Source organism: Anomaloglossus baeobatrachus, chromosome 2, assembly GCF_048569485.1.
Source record: "Anomaloglossus baeobatrachus isolate aAnoBae1 chromosome 2, aAnoBae1.hap1, whole genome shotgun sequence".
Lineage (NCBI taxonomy): Eukaryota > Metazoa > Chordata > Amphibia > Anura > Aromobatidae > Anomaloglossus > Anomaloglossus baeobatrachus.
This window is the reverse complement of record NC_134354.1, coordinates 424,532,998-424,552,383: the sequence shown is the minus strand read 5'-3', so window position 1 is coordinate 424,552,383 and position 19,386 is coordinate 424,532,998. Positions and strand designations below refer to the sequence as shown.

Sequence of the window (19,386 nt, the reverse complement as noted above, 5' to 3'; positions counted from 1 at the left end):
AGTCTCTGCGCTCAGTCATTGCCTCAATGACCCAAGGAGATTCCTTGCATCCTCGACATCAGAGATGTCTATCTGCATGTGCCAATTGCAGTTTCACACCAGCGTTGGCTACGTTTTGCAATCAGAGAGGAACATTTCCGATTCGTGGCTCTTCCCTTCGGGTTAGCCACGGCCCCTCGAGTATTCATCAGGGTCATGGCAGCTGTGGTTGCGGTTCTGCACCTCCAAGGGTTGGCATCCCTTTTCCTGGACGGCCTTCTAGTCAAGGCTTCATCCGGTGCAGACAGTCAGCGGAGTGCTTCGCTCACTCTCGCCACTCTAGTCCAATTCGGGTGGCTTGTCTTTTTCCCAAGTCCACTCTGACTTCGACCTAGGGATGCAATTCGAGACTCTGCTGGCACTTGTGAAGCTGCCCTTAGTCAAACTGCAGTCCCTTTACTAGCGGTGCGCTCCTTGCTGAGGCCCCGCCGTCATTCCATCAGGCAGCTAATGCAGGTGCTGGGTCAGATGGTGGCGTCAATGGAAGCGGTTCCCTTGCCCAGTTCCATCTGCGTCCTCTGCAGCTGGACATTCTCCGCTGTTGGGACATGCTGACTTCCTCCTTGCACAGGTTAGTGGCTCTGTCGCCACAGACCAGGGGCTCCCTTCAGTGGTGGCTTCGGCCCCTCTCTCTTCAGGGACGCTCCTTCCTGGCCCCGTCCTGGGTGATCCTCACCACGGATGCCAGTCTATCCAGCTGGGGAGCAGTATATCTCCTCCACAGTGCGCAGGGCACTTGGACTCCGTCCGAATCAGCCCTCTCGATCAATGTGCTGGAAATCAGAGCTGTGCGTCTAGCTCTCTTGGCCTTTCACCAAGTTGGCGGGCAAGCACATTCGAGTCCAGTCAGACAACGCCACAGCGGTTGCCTACATCAACCACCAGGGCGTGACACTCAGCCGCCTGGCAATGTTGGAGGTTCAACGCATCCTTCAGTGGACGGAGGATTCCAGGTCCACCACATCCGCAATCCACAACCCAGGCGTGGAAAACTGGGAGGCAGATTATCTCAGCCGTCAAACCGTGGACAGCGGCGAGTGGGCTCTGCATCCGGCAGTGTTTCGGTCAATCTGCCGCACTTGGGGCACTCCGGAAGTGGATCTTCGCTCCCACGATCCTCAGGCCTTTGCAGCAGACGCGCTGGTTCAAGATTGGTCCCAGTTTCGTCTGTCTTACGTGTTTCCCCCTCTAGCTCTTGCCCAGAGTCCTGCGCAAGATCAGAATGGAGGGCCGTCGGGTCATTCTCATTGCTCCAGACTGGCCCTGGCGAGCTTGGTACCCTGACCTGCTCCATCTGTCCGTTGAGGTGCTGTGGCATCTCCCGGACCGTCCAGACCTTCTCTCACAAGGTCCGTCTTTCCGCCAGAATTCTGCGGCTCTCAGATTGACGGCGTGGCTCTTGAGTCCTGGATCTTGACGACTTCTGGTATCCCTCCTGAAGTCCTCTCCACTATGACTCGGGCTCGGAAGTATTCCTTGGCCAAAATCTATCACAGGACCTGGAGAATTTTCCTGTCCTGGTGTCGCCCTTCCGGCCATGCTTCTTGGCCTTCTTCCTTGCCGACCCTCCTGTCCCTTCTACAGTCCGGTCTGCAGCTAGGACTATCCCTCAAGGGACAGGTCTCGGCTCGGCCAGTGTTGTTCCAGCGGCGTATCGTCCGGCTGGCTCAGGTGCGCTCCTTCATACAGGGCGCATCACGCCGCCTTACCGGCGGTCTTTAGATCCCTGGGACCTTAGTCTGGTCCTCACGGCTTCCAGAAACCCCCCTTTGAGCCTCTTAGGGAGGTTTCTTTGCCTCGTCTTTCACAGAAAGTGGTCTTTCTAGTGGCCATAACTTCCCTCGGGAGAGTCTCTGATTTGGCTGCACTCTCTTCGGAGTCACCTTTTTTGGTTTTTCATCAAAACAAGGTGGTTCTCCGTCCGACTCCGGACTTCCTCCCTAAGGTGGTTTCTCCTTCCACCTTAACCAGGACATTTCCCTGCCTTCCTTTTGTCCGGCTCCTGTTCATCGCTTTGAAAAAGCGTTGCATACTCTGGTTCTGGTGCGGGCGCTTCGGATCTATGTGTCTCGCACCGCTGTTCTTAGGCGGGGCACCTCTCTTTTTGTGCTGACCACAGGTCGGCGTAAGGGCCTCTCGGCTTCTAAGCCGACCCTAGCTCGTTGGATTGGGTCGGCCATTTCCGATGCCTACCAGTGTACTCGAGTGCCTCCCCCGCCGGGGATCAAGGCACACTCGACCAGAGCTGTCGGTGCCTCTTCGGTTTCAGGCACCAGGCTACGGCTTAGCAGGTCTGTCAGACTGCCACGTGGACTAGTCTGCATGCCTTTTCGAAGCACTACAAAGTGCATGCTCATGCTTCGGCAGATGCGAGCTTGGGCAGACGCACCCTTCAGGCGGCTGTCGCCCATTTGTGAAGTTAGGTTCTGCCTACTTCTCAGTTCTGTTTATTCCCACCCATGGACTGCTTTGAGACGTCCCATGGTCTGGGTCTCCCATAAGGAACGATGAAGAAAAAGAGAATTTTGTTTACTTACCGTAAATTCTTTTTCCTATAGTTCCGTAATGGGAGACCCAGCACCCTCCCTGTTGCCTGTTGGCAGTTTCTTGTTCCGCGTGTTATCACCGGCTGTTGTTGTAGACAGAGGCTCCGGTTGTTCCGGTTCTTGCTCTATCTCTAGTTGTGGGTGGCTACTCTCCTTCAGCTTTTGCACTAAACTGGCTATATTTGGTTATCCAGTGGGTGTATATGCTCGGAGGGAGGGGCTACACTTTTTAGTGTAGTACTTTGTGTGTCCTGCGGAGGCAGAAGCTATACACCCATGGTCTAGGTCTCCCATTACGGAACTATAAGAAAAAGAATTTACGGTAAGTTAACAAAATTCTTTTTTTTTTTTTCTTGCTGAAAAGTGCATTTTACAGTCCTAGATACGGCGTCCTATGATCAAGGGAACGCTGACAAACTGTCCTTTCGGATAACTGAAATCATTCTGCAGTGTCTCTGCTCTGTCCTTTTTACCGACACTGATCAGTGCAGGGCAGGAGAGGAAGCTAGTAAGACCTGTACATCAACTCAGAATAAGGCTATGTGCACACATTGCGTAATTACATGCAGTTACGCTGCGCTTTGTAGCGCAGCGTAACTGCATGCGTAACTGCGTGCCCTGCACAATCTATGGAGATTGTGCAGGGGCCGTGCGCACGTGGCGTAATAGAGTGCAGCGCTTCGGCTGCTGCCCGAAGCGCGCGTTCTAAGAAGTGACATGTCACTTCTTCCGTGCGCTTTGCCGGCAGCCCCTGCTCTGTCTATGGTAGGAGCTGCAGGCAGAGCGCATGGAATCGGCTTTTTTTTTTTTTTTCACTACGGACACTTTCTGCAGCAATTTGAAGTGCACGTGTGCTCTTCAGATCGCTGCAGAAATTTCTGCAGTGACCGTACGCAACGTGCGCACACAGCCTTCGTTGACGGACGTTTTAGGTCACATGATCAGTCACATGCATAAAATAAACTTGTGGTATTAGGTACACTTAAAGGGGTTGTCCACTACTTGAACAATACCTGTTCAATTACCATGTCTGCTCATTAAACACAACATTGAGATTCACCTCCAGTGTCGGCACTCGCTTTCTCGAGGCTCACATCACATTGTTACATCACGGGAGCCTTGCACCCAGTCAGTGTTGGTTTTACCCTGCCAGTCTTCAGACAAATCGGATATCAAGAGGAATTCAGATCTGTTGCTTCCTCTTGATGTTAGATATGTCTGAGGGTGGGGAGAGTGAAGCCAGCGCTGATTGGGCCCAGGGCTCGCGTGATGTAACCATCTCACATGAGCTCTGGGAGAGCAACTGCCAACAGCGCCGGCACAGGAGATGAGTATAAACAGTTATTATTTTAACGGGGGAAAACATGGGGAATGAGAAGGGGTTGTCTGAGTAGTGGACAACCCCTTGAAATTAAAAAAACTCTGTATTTATGTAGTATGAAGATAGGAATAAATCTTTAGTGTGTGTGTACCACAGCCAATTATGCATGCAATATTGTGAGGGATGCAGATACTGTACAGCTATAGGTGTATAATACACATGCTGCAGAGACACACGAACAATAGATTTATCACCCCCCCCCCCCCCCCCCCAATACATTTCAACCTTAGTGCATTAATATTTGTGATCTTTACCCCTCCACTTCTTTGCACCACCAGGGAATTTTTGAGCAAGTTAAAAATATGGCATATATATATGTATGTATGTATGTATGTATGTATATATATAATGTATGTGTGTATGTGTGTATATATTATATATATATATATATATATATATATATATATATATATATATATATATATATATATAATTTTGTTTTTTCCTAAATCTGGCATGTGTATACTAGTGAGGAGCTTCCTATAGTTACAAAAATAAAAAAATAAGTGGCTTTTAAAATATTTATTAAAAATAATTTACTGCTTTGTGTTCACTCCTATATAGACCAAAGTGGTTACTTAGTTAAAATGTACATACAGCCCCTGTGTAATCTAATCCTTCTGTCACACTTTTACCCATCGCCTACATTTTGGTAGTTTACAGAATATTTGTATTAAGCAGCCAGTAAATGGATCAAACTACAGTAGTAGTTTTTTCTGTGCAGAAACGTGTGTATAGGATCTGAGGACATAAATGAACGTTGTAAACAATCTTTTATTAGAATAAAAATGTTCAATGTATTCTATAGTTGAGCAGGAAGATTTACACAGGACGGTGTTATTTCAAATTGTTTTGTTTTTTTTTGTTAGGTGTTGGGTAAAGTGCCAACAATATCTATCAATAAGACTGATGGCTGTCAAATCTACTTAAGCAAAGACAGCCTTAGTTGTGAGATAATCAGCGCCAAATCATCAGAAATGAATATTTCGGTCCCGGGCAGTGGAGGGGAATTTGTAAGTATGAATTGTCTGTCTATTCCATTGCTATTAGATTTTATTAAATTTTTTTTATTTTTTTTCCTCCTTCATCCAAGAACCCATAACGTCTTTATTTTTTCCATCAATCTTGCCATATGAGGGCTTGTTTTTTGCTGGACGAGTTGTACATTTAATTTAAACCATAAGTTTTACCATACAGTGTACTGGAAAACTGCAAACAAAAATTCCAAATGTGGGAAAAATTGCAGCAAAGTGCGATTGCTTGATTATTTTTGGGATATTTTATTCAGTGTTAACAGTATGGTAAAACTGATGTCTCGGTGTGATGCCTTAAATTTGTACGAGTTTGTAAACACCAAACCCTGTACAGGTTTACTTTTATCTAAGGGGTTAAAAAAAATTTCAGAAGTTTGTCCAAAAAATTGGCACACTTTTTGCACCATATTCTGTGACCCGTAGCGTTGTCATTTTTCGGGATATGGGGCTCAGTGATGGCTTATTTGTTGCGTCTTAGGCTGACGTTTTTAATGGTACCATGATTGCGCAGATGCTACGTTTTGATCGCCTGTTGTTGCATTTTGTGGAACATTAGCGACAACCAACAAATGTAATTTTGTCTAAACTTTTTTTCTTTGTCGCTCCATTGGGAGACCCAGAGAATTGGGGTGTATAGCTTCTGCCTCCGGAGGCCACACAAAGTATTACACTTTAAAAAGTGTAACCCCTCCCCTCTGCCTATACACCCTCCCGTGCATCACGGGCTCCTCAGTTTTATGCTTTGTGTGGAAGGAGGCACACATCCACTCATGCATTCTCAGATTAGTTATATCGGTTGGAAGAAAAGAGGACCCCCACGGGGTCCCCGGCATGTTCCCTTCCCACCCCACTAAAGTCGGCGGTGCTGTTAAGGTTGAGGTACCCATTGCGGGTACAAAGGCCGGAGCCTCATGCCGTTTTCCTTCACCATCCCTTAGTGGCTCTGGGAGAAGTGGGATCCTGACCGGTCGTCCATTCACTGGGACCGGGCTCCCTCCGCAGCCCCTGTGGGAATCTGCTGGACAGGAGTATATTCTTCCTCAGGGATCGGGCCCTGCATCTATAAGGTACTCTGTGTCCCCATGGGGACTGTGCATGGAGCGCCTTATTCCCGGACGCTGCAGCAGCTACTGATTTCGGAAGACCGGCGGACTTCCGCGTCGACCGAGCCTGCTTGTCGGCCGCGGTCTTAAATTTAGTCCCCGGCTTCATCGCGGCCTAGTAGCTAAAATCCCGCCCCCGGGCCTGCCTGTCAGGGGTAAGGGCGGGACGGCCGGCCTGACGTCGGCTGTGAGGGCCGGAGCATCCTGTATGTTTCCTCCCCCCTCACTGATCACTGTGGGGACCCCAGATTCCCGCACTTTTCTAGCACCGCCCACGGCTCCACTCCTCCCCTGAGAGCTCCGGCAGCCATGTTTTTTGGCATTCTGCCGGTGGAGGATTATCAGAGAAGAGCTCTGCAGCTCTGGGAGACCTAAGGCAGGGAATCTGGAGGACACACACTCGCTTTTTAGCGGTCGGTAAGCCACACCGGTCACCCGGTGCTGGTCCCCCCCCCCCCCCCAGGGTGCCGGAATAGATACGTATTTATATACATATTTCTGTTCGGTCGGGCTGTATACCCCTTCCCATATACCCTCAGTGATCACTCTCCTAGGAGACAACAGCATGTCGTCCACAAGGAGCAAAGGTGCTAAGGCACAGGGTTTTTTTGCGACCTGTACCTCTTGTGCGGCTATGTTGCCTGCGGGTTCCACCTACCCTCACTGTGAGCAATGCTCAACCCCTGTTTCGCTTGCTCAGCCGGAGCCTCGGTCACTAGTGGGCCCCTCGGCTCATGTAGACCCCCCTGCTCCCCCTGTCCAGGCGGCAGGGACAGAGTTTGCTGCGTTTGCTGAGAAACTGAGTCACTTTCGCAATCCATGGCTCAGTCTATGGACAAATGGTCTGCCAAGCTGCTAGAAGCTTTGCAGTCCAGACCAGTCCTTACACAGGCCCCGGTCCCCGTTAGCTCGTCGCCTCCAGGCCCCTCTCGGTCCGCGCCGCAGCGCGCTCCCAGGTTGGGCCCTAGGTCCCATGCGGAGGACTCCTGCCCGGATCTCAGTCCCAGACCGACTAAGCGGGCTCGCTGGGAATCTTCCCCGACTTCTTCACGCTGTTCGGGTTCCCAGCCCGAGGACTCTCTGGAGGACGAGGCGGACGTCGCAGCTCAGGGCTCTGAACCTGACGTTGCTCTCAATCTTGATACACCTGAAGGGGACGCCTTAGTTAATGATCTTAGCTCGTCCATTAACCTGGTGTTAGATCTGTCTCCCCCGCCTCCACCTGTAGAGGAGTCTGCTTCTCAGCAGGAGAAACACCAGTTTCGGTTCCCCAAACGTACACGCAGTGCGTTTTTCGATCACTCTAACTTCAGAGATGCTGTCCAGAAGCCCAGAGCGGTTCCGGACAAGCGCTTTACTAAGCGCCTTACTGACACACGTTACCCCTTCCCCTCTGACGTAGTTAAGGGTTGGGCTCAGTGTCCCAAGGTGGATCCTCCAGTCTCTAGATTGGCGGCTAGATCTGTAGTATCGGTGGCAGATGGCTCATCGCTGAAGGATGCCACTGACAGGCAGATAGAGCTCCTGGTGAAATCCATTTTTGAAGCCACGGGCGCGTCTTTTGCCCCGGCCTTTGCAGCCGTGTGGGCACTACAAGCTATCTCAGCTTGTCTGGCTGAGATTAATGCAGTCACACGTAATTCTGCTCCGCAGGTTGCGTCTCTGACTTCTCAAGCGACAGCTGTTTCTTCCTACGCCATGAACGCAGTCCTAGACTCTGCTAGCCATACAGCGGTGGCATCCGCTAATTATGTGGCAGTCCGCAGGGCCATGTGGCTGCGCGAATGGAAGGCAGACTCGGCCTCCAAGAGGTTCTTAACCGGTTTGCCGTTTTCTGGCCACCGATTGTTTGGCGAACGATTGGATGAGATTATTAAGGAATCCAAGGGAAAGGACTCCTCCTTACCCCAGTCCAAACCTAAGAGACCTCAACAACAGAAAATTCAATCGAGGTTTCGGTCCTTTCGTCCCTCCGCCAAGCCCCAGTCCTCTTCGTCCAACAGGCCGGAGAAAGGTCAGAGGAACTCCTATGCGTGGCGGTCTAAGTCACGCCCCCAAAAGGCCGCCGGAGGCACTGCCTCCAAGGCGGCCTCCTCATGACTCTCGGCATCCCCGAACCGCATCCTCGGTCGGTGGCAGGCTCTCCCGCTTTTGCGACGCCTGGTGGCCACATGTTCAAGACCGATGGGTGAGAGACATTCTGTCTCACGGTTACAGGATAGAGTTCAGCTCTCGTCCTCAGACTCGTTTCTTCAGAACCTCTCCGCCCCCCGCTCGGGCCGAGGCACTTTTTCAGGCAGTGGCCACTCTGAAAACAGAGGGAGTTGTGATCCCGGTTCCCCCTCAGGAACATGGTCGCGGCTTTTACTCCAACTTGTTCGTGGTGCCAAAGAAGGACGGATCATTCCGCCCCGTTCTGGACCTCAAATTGCTCAACAGACATGTGAGCACCAGACGGTTTCGGATGGAATCGCTCCGCTCGGTCATCGCCTCGATGTCACAAGGAGACTTCCTAGCATCGATCGACATCAAGGATGCTTATCTCCATGTGCCGATCGCACCCGAACATCAACGCTTATTGCGTTTCGCCATCGGGAACGAGCACCTTCAGTTCGTGGCATTGCCTTTCGGCCTGGCAACAGCCTCACGGGTGTTCACCAAAGTCATGGCATCCGTAGTGGCGGTCCTACACTCTCAGGGCCACTCGGTGATTCCCTACTTAGACGATCTCCTAGTCAGGGCACCTTCTCGGGCGGCGTGTCAACACAGCCTTACAGTCGCTCTGGCGACTCTCCAGCAGTTCGGGTGGATCATCAACTTCCCAAAATCCCAGTTGACACCGACTCAATCACTGACTTACCTCGGCATGGAGTTTCATACACAGTCAGCGGTAGTCAAGCTACCGCTGAACAAACAGCTGTCCCTGCAGGCAGGGATACAATCTCTTCTTCGGGGTCAGTCATACCCCTTGAGGCGCCTCATGCACTTCCTGGGGAAGATGGTGGCAGCGATGGAGGCAGTGCCGTTCGCGCAATTCCATCTGCGGCCACTCCAATGGGACATTCTCCGCAAATGGGACAGGAGGTCTACTTCCCTCGACAGGAACGTCTCTCTCTGTCCCTTGCAACCAAGACGTCTCTTCAGTGCTCGCTCCGTCCCAATTCTCTATCGCAAGGAAGATCCTTCCTACCCCCAACCTGCGCTGTGGTCACCACGGACGCGAGCCTGTCAGGGTGGGGAGCGGTTTTCCGCCACCACAGGGCTCAGGGAACCTGGACTCCGGTAGAGTCCTCCCTTCAGATCAATGTCCTGGAGATAAGGGCGGTGTATCTAGCCTTATTGGCCTTCCATCGGTGGCTGGAGGGCAGACAGATCCGTATACAGTCGGACAACGCCACGGCCGTCGCATACATCAACCATCAGGGAGGCACGCGCAGTCGTCAGGCCTTCCAGGAAGTCAGGCGGATTCTGCAGTGGGTGGAAGCCACAGCCTCCACGATCTCCGCAGTGTACATCCCGGGCGTAGAAAACTGGGAAGCAGATTTTCTCAGTCGTCAGGGCATGGACGCAGGGGAATGGTCTCTTCACCCAGACGTGTTTCGAGAGATCTGTCGCCGCTGGGGAACGCCGGACGTCGATCTCATGGCGTCACGACACAACAACAAGGTCCCGGCCTTCATGGCACGGTCTCAGGATCACAGAGCTCTGGCGGCGGACGCATTAGTTCAGGATTGGTCGCAGTTTCGACTGCCTTATGTGTTTCCCCCTCTGGCGATGCTGCCCAGAGTGTTACGCAAGATCAGGTCCGACTGTCGTCGCGCCATTCTCGTCGCTCCAGATTGGCCGAGGCGATCGTGGTACCCGGATCTGTGGCATCTCACGGTGGGTCAACCGTGGGCGCTTCCAGACCGTCCAGACTTGCTGTCACAAGGGCCGTTTTTCCATCTGAATTCTGTGGCCCTCAACCTGACTTTGTGGCCATTGAGTCCTGGCTCCTAGCGTCTTCAGGATTATCTCAGGATGTCATTGCCACTATGAGACAGGCCAGGAAACCAACGTCCGCCAAGATCTATTACAGATCTTGGCGGATCTTCTTATCCTGGTGCTCTGATAATGGGCAAAGCCCCCTTCCTGGTTTTTCACCAGGATAAGGTGGTTCTGCGTCCTGTCCCGGAATTTCTCCCTAAGGTGGTATCCCCTTTTCATCTCAATCAGGATATCTCCTTACCTTCATTTTGCCCTAATCCAATTCACAAATGTGAAAAGGATTTGCACGCATTAGATCTAGTGAGGGCACTCCGGTTCTACGTGTCTCGCACGGCACCCCTGCGCCGTTCAGATGCGCTCTTTGTCCTTGTCGCTGGCCAGCGTAAGTGTTCGCAGGCTTCCAAGTCAACCTTGGCTCGGTGGATCAAGGAACCGATTCTTGAAGCCTACCGTTCTTCTGGGCTTCCGATTCCTTCAGGGCTGAAAGCCCATTCTACCAGAGCTGTGGGTGCGTCCTGGGCATTGCGGCACCAGGCTACGTCTCAGCAGGTGTGTCAGGCAGCTACCTGGTCTAGTCTGCACACTTTCATGAAACACTATCAGGTGCATACCTATGCTTCGGCAGACGCCAGTCTAGGTAGGCGAGTCCTTCAGGCGGCGGTTGCCCACCTGTAAGAGGGGGCCGTTTTCGGCTCTTTTTATCGAGGTATTCTTTTACCCACCCAGGGACTGCTTTTGGACGTCCCAATTGTCTGGGTCTCCCAATGGAGCGACAAAGAAGGGAATTTTGTTTACTTACCGTAAATTCCTTTTCTTCTAGCTCCTATTGGGAGACCCAGCACCCGCCCCTGTTCCCTTCGGGCTGGTTGTTCTTTTGTGTACACATGTTGTTCATGTTGAATTGTTCTTTTGGTTCATGGTTTTCAGTTCTCCGAACATCCTTCGGATTGAATTTACCTTAGACCAATTTTATAAGTTCCTCCTTCCTGCTTTTGCACCAAAACTGAGGAGCCCGTGATGCACGGGAGGGTGTATAGGCAGAGGGGAGGGGTTACACTTTTTAAAGTGTAATACTTTGTGTGGCCTCCGGAGGCAGAAGCTATACACCCCAATTGTCTGGGTCTCCCAATAGGAGCTAGAAGAAAAGGAATTTACGGTAAGTAAACAAAATTCCCTTCTTTGCTGCTATGCCATTTATCAGATAAATTGATTTTATATTTTGATTGGGCATTTTTGAACGCAGCGATACAAAATGTGTAATTTTTTTTATTAACCCTTTATTTTCAATAGGGCAAATGGGGGTTGGTTTGAACTTTTTTGTTTTTTTTTTTACTAGTTCGCATAGGGGACTTAAATGATCAGCAGTCTGATCGCTGATTCACTCCTGTAGATCAGAACTCCACAGCTCAGATCAGCAGAAATGCTCGTCTTCTGTTACGGTAGATGCTAGAGTGTAGAGGCTCCTTCCAGTTATGTCATTTCTGTCAGGTGATTGGTTTGTGGTGTTTAAAAATGCAGCCCGATGTTTCCAGATAGTATAAATAATATATATATTTTTTTAAGTCCTTGTGGGCATGGAGTTGTTTATAATAGACGCAGGGGTCTGGGGTTAAGACCCTCCAGATGGAGAGGCGTGTAGGGTGGGCTTCCCTCACCCTTGCTTGATTATAGTGGACAGGAGGAAACCTAGTCATGCCCACCAACCAGGAAGGAGCCCGTAGATTCTAGGCTCAACCCTTTGTTACATGCAGCTCTCTGCTGGCTGTAACAGGAAGTGAGTCATGTTAACGACAGGAGTCCTCACATGACCTTAAGCTACCATTGCAACCATCGGCTCCCAGTGATCACGTCAGTTAGGCTACATTCACATGACCGTTCCGTTTTTACGGGCCGCAAAAACCGGTCCGTTTTTTCACGGATGCATCCGTGTGACATCCGTTCTGTTCAGTCCGTGTGTCATCGTTTTGTTTTTTTTTTCTCTTGCGGACCACAAAAAACGGAAGCAGCAAGAAAGCTAAATAGATGAGTAGATATAGAGTTGGATAGATATAGAGATAGATGAATGAAGGGATCGATAGATGAGATATATATAATGTCTTACCACCCTGCATATTCTAAGCTGACACACTTTTGTGACTTTCATGTGGCACTAAAGGGTGCTTAGCCTTGTAGCCAAAAAAATAAATAAATAATTGAAAGAAAAATGACGTGGGGTCCCCCCTATTTTTTTTTGTAGCCAGCTAGGGTAAGGCAAACGTCTGCAGCCTGCAAACCACAGCTGACAGCTTTACCTTGTCTGGTAATCCATAACAGAGGGCACCCCACACTGTTATTTTACATTTAAATAATTTAAATTAAAAACACGGTCCCCCCCCCCCCCAAATTGGATTACCAGCCAAGGTAAAGCTGACAGCTGTGGTCTGGTATTCTCAGACTAGGGAGGTCCACTGTTATTGGACACTCCCCAGCCTAAAAATAGCAGGCTACAGCCGCCCCAGAAGTAGCGCATCCATTAGATGTGCCAATCCTGTTGCCCTGGTGCGGTGGCAAACTGGGTAATATATGGGGTTGCCAGATGTGTAATGTCACCTGGCATCAGGCCCTGGGGTTAGTGATGTCAGGTATCTGATAGACGCGTGACATCACCAACCCAGTCAGTAATAAAAATTTGACAAGTTTTATTTGAAAAAAACATTCCCTCTTTTACCATTTTATTGAAAAGAACAATCAAATCGGGTCCGGTGTAATCCAATAAGGGGGTCCCACGACGATTCATACCATAGTCACTGTCAATGAAAAACAATGTTCCCCATTAGCTGGGAGAGTAGTGCAGTGACCGGAGCTAACATCATGAGGTCAGCCCAGGTCACTGCAGGGGATGACGAGCGCTGCTGTCAGGATGTTAGATGAGATCAGTACCTGCTGTGACTATCTCCTGCTCTCCTGACGTCAGCGCTGTCACTGTCTTCTATGCCCGCCGCGTTCACAGCAAAGAATCGCGGGAGCCCATGACGTCACCGCTAGTGACAATATCGGGCCACCCACTAAACGTGACGTGAGAACGCAGCAGGCATAGAAGGCAGTGACAGTGCTGACGTCAGGAGCGCAGGAGAGCGTCACAACAGGAAATGATCTCATCTAACCTCCTGACAGCAGCGCTCGTCATCCTCGCGACTGCCCGCCCTGCAGTGTGAGAAGCTGCTGATACTACAGTGCGAGCAGCCGCGGGACACAGACTGCACGGGCACCCGACGGAGGTCACACGGAAGTGCTTCCGTGCGGCTTCCAGGGATTTTGTGGGCCCATTGACTTTTATTGAGTTACGGTCCGTTATTACGGAACAGACAAATGGCATCCAGTGTGCTTTTTTTTTTTTGTAGAATCTGATTCATACGGGAGTTCTTCCATGTGCCATCCGATCATACACAAGACATTGAAAAGATGGTCCTGTCCGTGGGTCCGCAAAAAAAAAAAACAGGAAACAGGACAAACGGAATGGTCATGTGAATGATCCCTTAGTCTGTAATGCTCGTTACCCGCTGCAGGCATTTAAATTGTGCTGTCATATTTTGACAGCACAATTTAAGGGGTTAACAGGCATAGGTGGATCGCAGATCCACCTGCAAGGCACGTCTTCTGATTTGTACAGTAGACAAGTACTGGCTCACAGCAGCTGCCTGTGGTGATTACCCCTTCATGATTTAGGACGTACCGGTACATCTGCAGTCGTGAAGGGGTTAAGAAGTATATCACGTCTGATTTTATAAGTGGATAAAATTGCCATCTATTTGCTTTATTCTTCCATGGTATATATCCTAACTATGTACTTGGCTTTATTGCAGAGTGAGTTTCCGGTACCTGAACAGTTCAAGACTGTTTGGAATGGTGATAAGCTGGTGACTACAGTGACCGAGATAGCAGGGTAGAAGCAGACTCCCGCCTGCAGTGACATGGGCTGGACACCATGTCCTCTCCAGCCCTCTGTGTTCTCTCTGCTGCTTCTTTCTTGAGGATTACTCTAGCTGTAGGTAGAGACCCTCACAGCTCCATGCTGATGTCCTACTGTACCACACCTAATTAGTGCCAGAAGTCCACCGAGAGCTGCTTATGCTAATCTGCTGTCCTGCCCCTCCTGTGCCAATTAAAAGGGAGAGGTTCTGACTGTCAAACGTAATTCTGGGTAGTGGCTGGATGACCGGTAAAATGTTAATTGGACCAAAGTTTAAATAGCTAATGAGCACTTTGCAAATGGATCTTGTTCATTCCATACACAGGGAATAATACAGCTCCTGACTATTGGCCGACGCTTTTCAGCACTTCCAGGGTTTACTTTTTATACATAAGTATTTTCAGAAATATGCAATGGTTTTCCCTTTTCTCTGAATTACTGTCCTGGCCTGTCACTTCTGTCTGATCCTAAACTAATATAATGCCAATGTGTACTGAACATTTCCAATATGTTGTAAGCAGGTTCTGCTCTGATATTAAGGGAACAGAAGCAGTCCTTGCACAGACTGTGGAATACACAAGTTTACAAATCAAGCATTTTATTAAAGATTCAAAGTAAAGGAAAAAGTCTGCTTTGTTTTATTAATGCCAATGAAAACTTCCAACAATACAACACAGTGGTTCTGTGCTTAACTTGTCACCACAAGCCGTAAAAGAGGTGATAATTTGATGTGTGGGGGTCCACGAGGTGGGATCTGCATCAATTAGCAGAAAAGAACTTTTATTCCTGTTAGAACAGAGCGCCAGCGTGCATGCTCTACCACCACTTTGCTTCCTGTGGGGCTAACAAGTGCTACGCTCAGCTTTATCCAGCAGCCCCTGATGTCTTTTCCCATACAGAGAGGTGAATAATATCTCACAAAAGATTTTGGCAACTACTTATTTCTTTAAAACAAAGGATATGTTGAAATATAATCATAGCTTGATTGATCAGGGTTTTGGGTTTTTTTTTTTTTTTTTTTTTTTTTAAGGTAAACTAGCAGCAGCTGTATGCTGAAGTGGTCACTAAAGTTGCCACGTAGTAGTCTATGACAACTATATGCTGTAATTGAGCATAGCTAAGTAAGGATGCATATAAAAAAGATATTTGACCTGAACATAGTGAAGTCATCTGGATTACACATTCATGTTAGAGCCATGTAAACATGGCATTATAAAGAGATCACTTGGCCACAGGACTAGAATCGCACCCACAACACTTATAAAAAAAAAAAATGCCTGGTAAAGATTGTAAAAGGAGGAGACTTGTTTGCAGTTTAATGCCTATTATTGCTAGCGGTTAAATTGTAGTAAAATACTACTCCAGTGCAATTGACAAATGCTTGTAGACAAAAACAGTTTTAAGACCAAAAACGTCAACGGATAAATGGTATGATGTGCTCATTAAACCATTCCTCTGAAAATTGCAAGTGGTCTCCATCTGTGGCCAAAAACACCAACTTTCCAGCCTTGTCCATTTCCCTCAAACCCAAACGATCCTGTTGAAATAAAAAAAATGTTTAATAAAAACCTCATAAAATATTTCAATGCATAGTTAATGATGTTCCATTGGGATGCCTTATGAAAGTTGGTCAAGTTTTCTCAATTTCACTGGGCACACAATGCCAAGGTTATAGGCCCTGCTACTTGGAGATTGACACTAGGTAGAAGAAAAAGTGTGTTGGGGTCTCGTATTGCGCTATGGTCAGTTGGAGGTAAACTAACAACAGTATTATGCTGCAATTCTCAGCATTACTTTGTTAGTCACCACCGCCCCTGAAGAAGTGAGTATGAGAACAAGACAGGTGAAAATATTAGGGACTTTTCCCTATGTAGGCCTGGTTGTTGCCAACCTATTCCTATTACCCTAGGAGGAGTATTCTAGGAAACACTTTAATTTGTGGTATCCCCTTTTGAACTCTACACATCAAATTCCCCCTCTGAATCCCAGGTAGCTTTTCTGTCCCTTTCTTTCGGACAGTCGCATTGTAGCCCTGTTTCATTTGAACCATTTACTAACATTGGGTAGGGGGATGAGATCTCCTGGGACCTCTTGCCCCCACTATCCGTTGCAAGCTTTTTGCTCAGACTTCCATGCTGGTTATAGGACTGAACAGGCAAGCCTCCAGTTCTTTTCCATCACTTTCCCTTGCTATTTCAGTCAGAAGGTAGGCTATTTTCTCAGTGCTTGCCAGTGTGCGAGAGCAACTTATTGCTGCCAAAATGCTCATCTGTCCCTGTCATTCCATGAGGTTACAAAGATAGAAGCTTTGGATTCTGATGGTATCTGTCGCTTCTACATTCAGGATATTACCACCTTTCCCACTCCATCTTCTCAGTTTCAAACCTTGTTTTAAGAAGCCTCCCTATATTGTACCTCAATCATCAGTTCCTGGGTCATAAATGCACCCTCTTCAGGATGGCAACTCATTTTGTTTGAGTCTGCTATGTGAAACACAGCAGGTGTGTTATCCCAACTATAGGGATTTTAAAACCATGTCTCCAGGGAATGGAAGCATCCTGACTACAGCATATCCACATCCAGCAGTTCTAATGTTATAGAGTTGAAAAAGACCTAGGTCCATCTAGTTCAACCTTCCTACATAAATTATACATTGTCACTTATAACAAACAATGTCGTGTGTACTAAGGATATTATCCAGCCCTTTTTTTAAAAGCTGTTCTGGTATCTGCCATTACTACCTCTTGTGGTAGGGCATTCCACAGTCTTGACTGCTCTACCTGTAAAGAACCCTTTCCTATTTAGCTGCCAGAATCGCTTTTCTTCCACTTGTAGTGTATGCCCCCTGGTCCTTAGACCATATAAATGAGATCTCCTGAGACTTTTTTTTTTCTTTTCTTTCTAAGCTAAACAAATCCAACTTTTTCAACCTGTCATCATATGTAAGGCCTTCCATTGCTTGTAGTAGTCTAGTTGCCCGCCTTTGAACTGACTAACTTCTGAGTGTCCTTTTTAAAATGTGCAGCCCAAAACTGTCCCCCTTATTCCAGATGTAGCCTTACAACTGATTTATAGAGGGGTAATACAGTGGAACCTCGCTTAACGAGTAACCCAGTTAACGAGAATTTCGCTTAACAAGCAAAGCTTTCTGTAAATTTGTAACTGTTTACGAGAAAGCTTTGCTGCACGAGCAAAATCCTCACCGCACACACTTCCAGTTTTGTACATCCACCACGCTCTATCCCACTCTTGCAGTCCACACAAACAAGCATGCTCAAAACACACACAAACAAACACGCACGCACACATACAGTAATATGCTCACCTTACCTTCTGTTCCATCGCCGGCCTCATGATTCTTGTAGTTTGCCGGTACACTGCGATGAGGGAGGAAACCTCGCGGCAAACTACAAGATCCAGGACGCCGGGGATGGAACGGAAGATAAGATGAGCATAATGTGTACCTTCCGGTCCGCCGCTGGCCTCCTGGGTCCTGTAGTTCGCCGGTATAGGCTGTGTGTATCGGCAAGGATTGCGACGAGGCAGGAACTTCCTCTGTCAGATACTACTCAAAGGCAGCACACTGGCCCATCAGAGGCAAACAGCTCCTGCCTTTGACATCAGCGCTCTGGGTGCGGAAGTTCCTCCCTCGTCGTGATGGTAACCCGCTACACAGCCCGTACCAGCGAACAGCAAGTCCCAGGAGACCGGCGATGGAACGTAAGGTGAGGGGGTGTGTGTGTGTAATGGCACAATAGGGAACCAGGATGGGACATTTAACAAGTTGTGGAACGAATTGTCTGCATTGCAATGATTTCCTATGGGAAATCTTGCTATGCTGAACGAGTAACTTTGTTAACAAGCACACTCTCAGAACGGATTGTTCTTGTTAACCAAGATTCCACTGTATGTTAAGATCACAGGAGCTAATTTTTTTTATACACCCTAAAATCTTGTCTTTTGTAGCTGCTGCCTGAAATTGATTACTGCTGCTCAGCTTATTTGTAACCAGAATACCCAAGTCTTTCTCCTCTTCTGTAGTCCCGAGTTTACTTCCACTTATTGTATACGCAGCTATAGGATTGCTCTGTCCTAGGTACATTACTTTACATTTATCAACATTAGATCTCATTTGCCAAGTATCTACCCAGTCTGACATCTTATCCAGATCGTTTTGTAATATAAGGCTATGTGCCCACGTGAGATTAAACCTGTGGATTTATCTGCAGATTTTCCAGATAAATCCGCAGGTTTCAGCATGCACAGACACTCCCCATGTTATCCTATGGGACAAGGGGAGTGCTGTGTCCATGCTGCGGATACGTGCGGATGTCCCATAGCTGCACGTAATTGCAAGTCAATTCTTTCTGCGGAATTACCTGCAGAAATCCCGACTCTCCAGTATGGAGAGAGGGCCGAGACTTCTGCAGCTATTTCGCTGTACTACCGCAGCTAAAAATAGCTACGGATTCCAGCGAGCAGCTGCGGGAAACCTGCGGCCGTACCTGCGAGCTCCCGTTGGCACATAGCCTTATACGATCACGGTTAATTAATAGTCTACATGGTTTGGTGTCATCAGCAAACACTAACATTTTACTATCAATCCCATCCACAAGGTCATTAATAAAGAGATTAAAGCGAGTCTGTCCTAGCACAGATCCCTGCGGTCCCCACTGCTGACTATATGCCATTTAGAGAATAGGCCTCTTTCCATTCCAAGTAAATTGGCTCTAAGACTACTAACTTGCTCAGTGTTATCCATTAACCCTGACTTGCATGATGAGTGACTATGGCAACATTCTGGGCAGCAGGTTTTTCCTTGCAATTTAACGTAAAATTTGACTTTACAAAGACTTGTCTAAACACATCCATCAAGGCATGCTTCAACTATTTATATTCTTGCATGAAGCTCCTCTGAAACCTGAATGGCTTTCCTAGGCCTCTATAAATATGTAGCCCTGCAGTTAGGTTTGTAGTAGCTGGAGGTCGTGTTATGTGTTCATCCTCAGGGTGTATTTATACTGTCTTATTGCTGAAATTTTGGAGAGGAAACGCCAAGTTTTTGTGCAGTTTGAGGTTCCACTCCAAAAACTTAGCAAAACGACTTAGCGTGAACAAGCACTAAGATATAGACCTTCATTTTCTTCACCAGCAATTTTCACGATTTGCTGTATGTTCAGTTCTCCAGCCAGTCGTGCTCTTCTTTCGGATTTCACAGCTCCTGGAGTATTGTAAGTTTGGTGCCCGTCAGGATATTTCTCCATGCCAGTGTAGATAATGGCCTATTAAATGGTCAATCTTTTGGTGAACCCCTGCTCTGGTTTTTAAGCACAATACATGCAAGCAT

General features: G+C 48.2%; 2 protein-coding genes across 4 annotated transcripts in view; one reads left to right on the top strand and one right to left on the bottom strand.

Moving 5' to 3' along the window:
* CAP1 (cyclase associated actin cytoskeleton regulatory protein 1) overlaps positions 1-14,665 on the top strand; it is a 98,324-nt gene extending 83,659 nt beyond the window's left edge. For both annotated transcript variants that reach the window (XM_075336208.1, XM_075336209.1), the window contains exons 12-13: positions 4,836-4,979; positions 13,933-14,665. In XM_075336208.1, the coding sequence (XP_075192323.1) occupies positions 4,836-4,979; positions 13,933-14,016 (228 nt within the window). In that variant the 3' untranslated portion in view covers positions 14,017-14,665. The remainder of the gene's footprint in view (positions 1-4,835; positions 4,980-13,932) is intronic.
* The window catches only part of PPT1 (palmitoyl-protein thioesterase 1), a 100,934-nt gene continuing 96,168 nt past the window's right edge, over positions 14,621-19,386 (bottom strand). For both annotated transcript variants that reach the window (XM_075336211.1, XM_075336210.1), the window contains one exon: positions 14,621-15,576. In XM_075336211.1, coding sequence (XP_075192326.1) covers positions 15,454-15,576 — 123 coding nt within the window. In that variant the 3' untranslated portion in view covers positions 14,621-15,453. The remainder of the gene's footprint in view (positions 15,577-19,386) is intronic.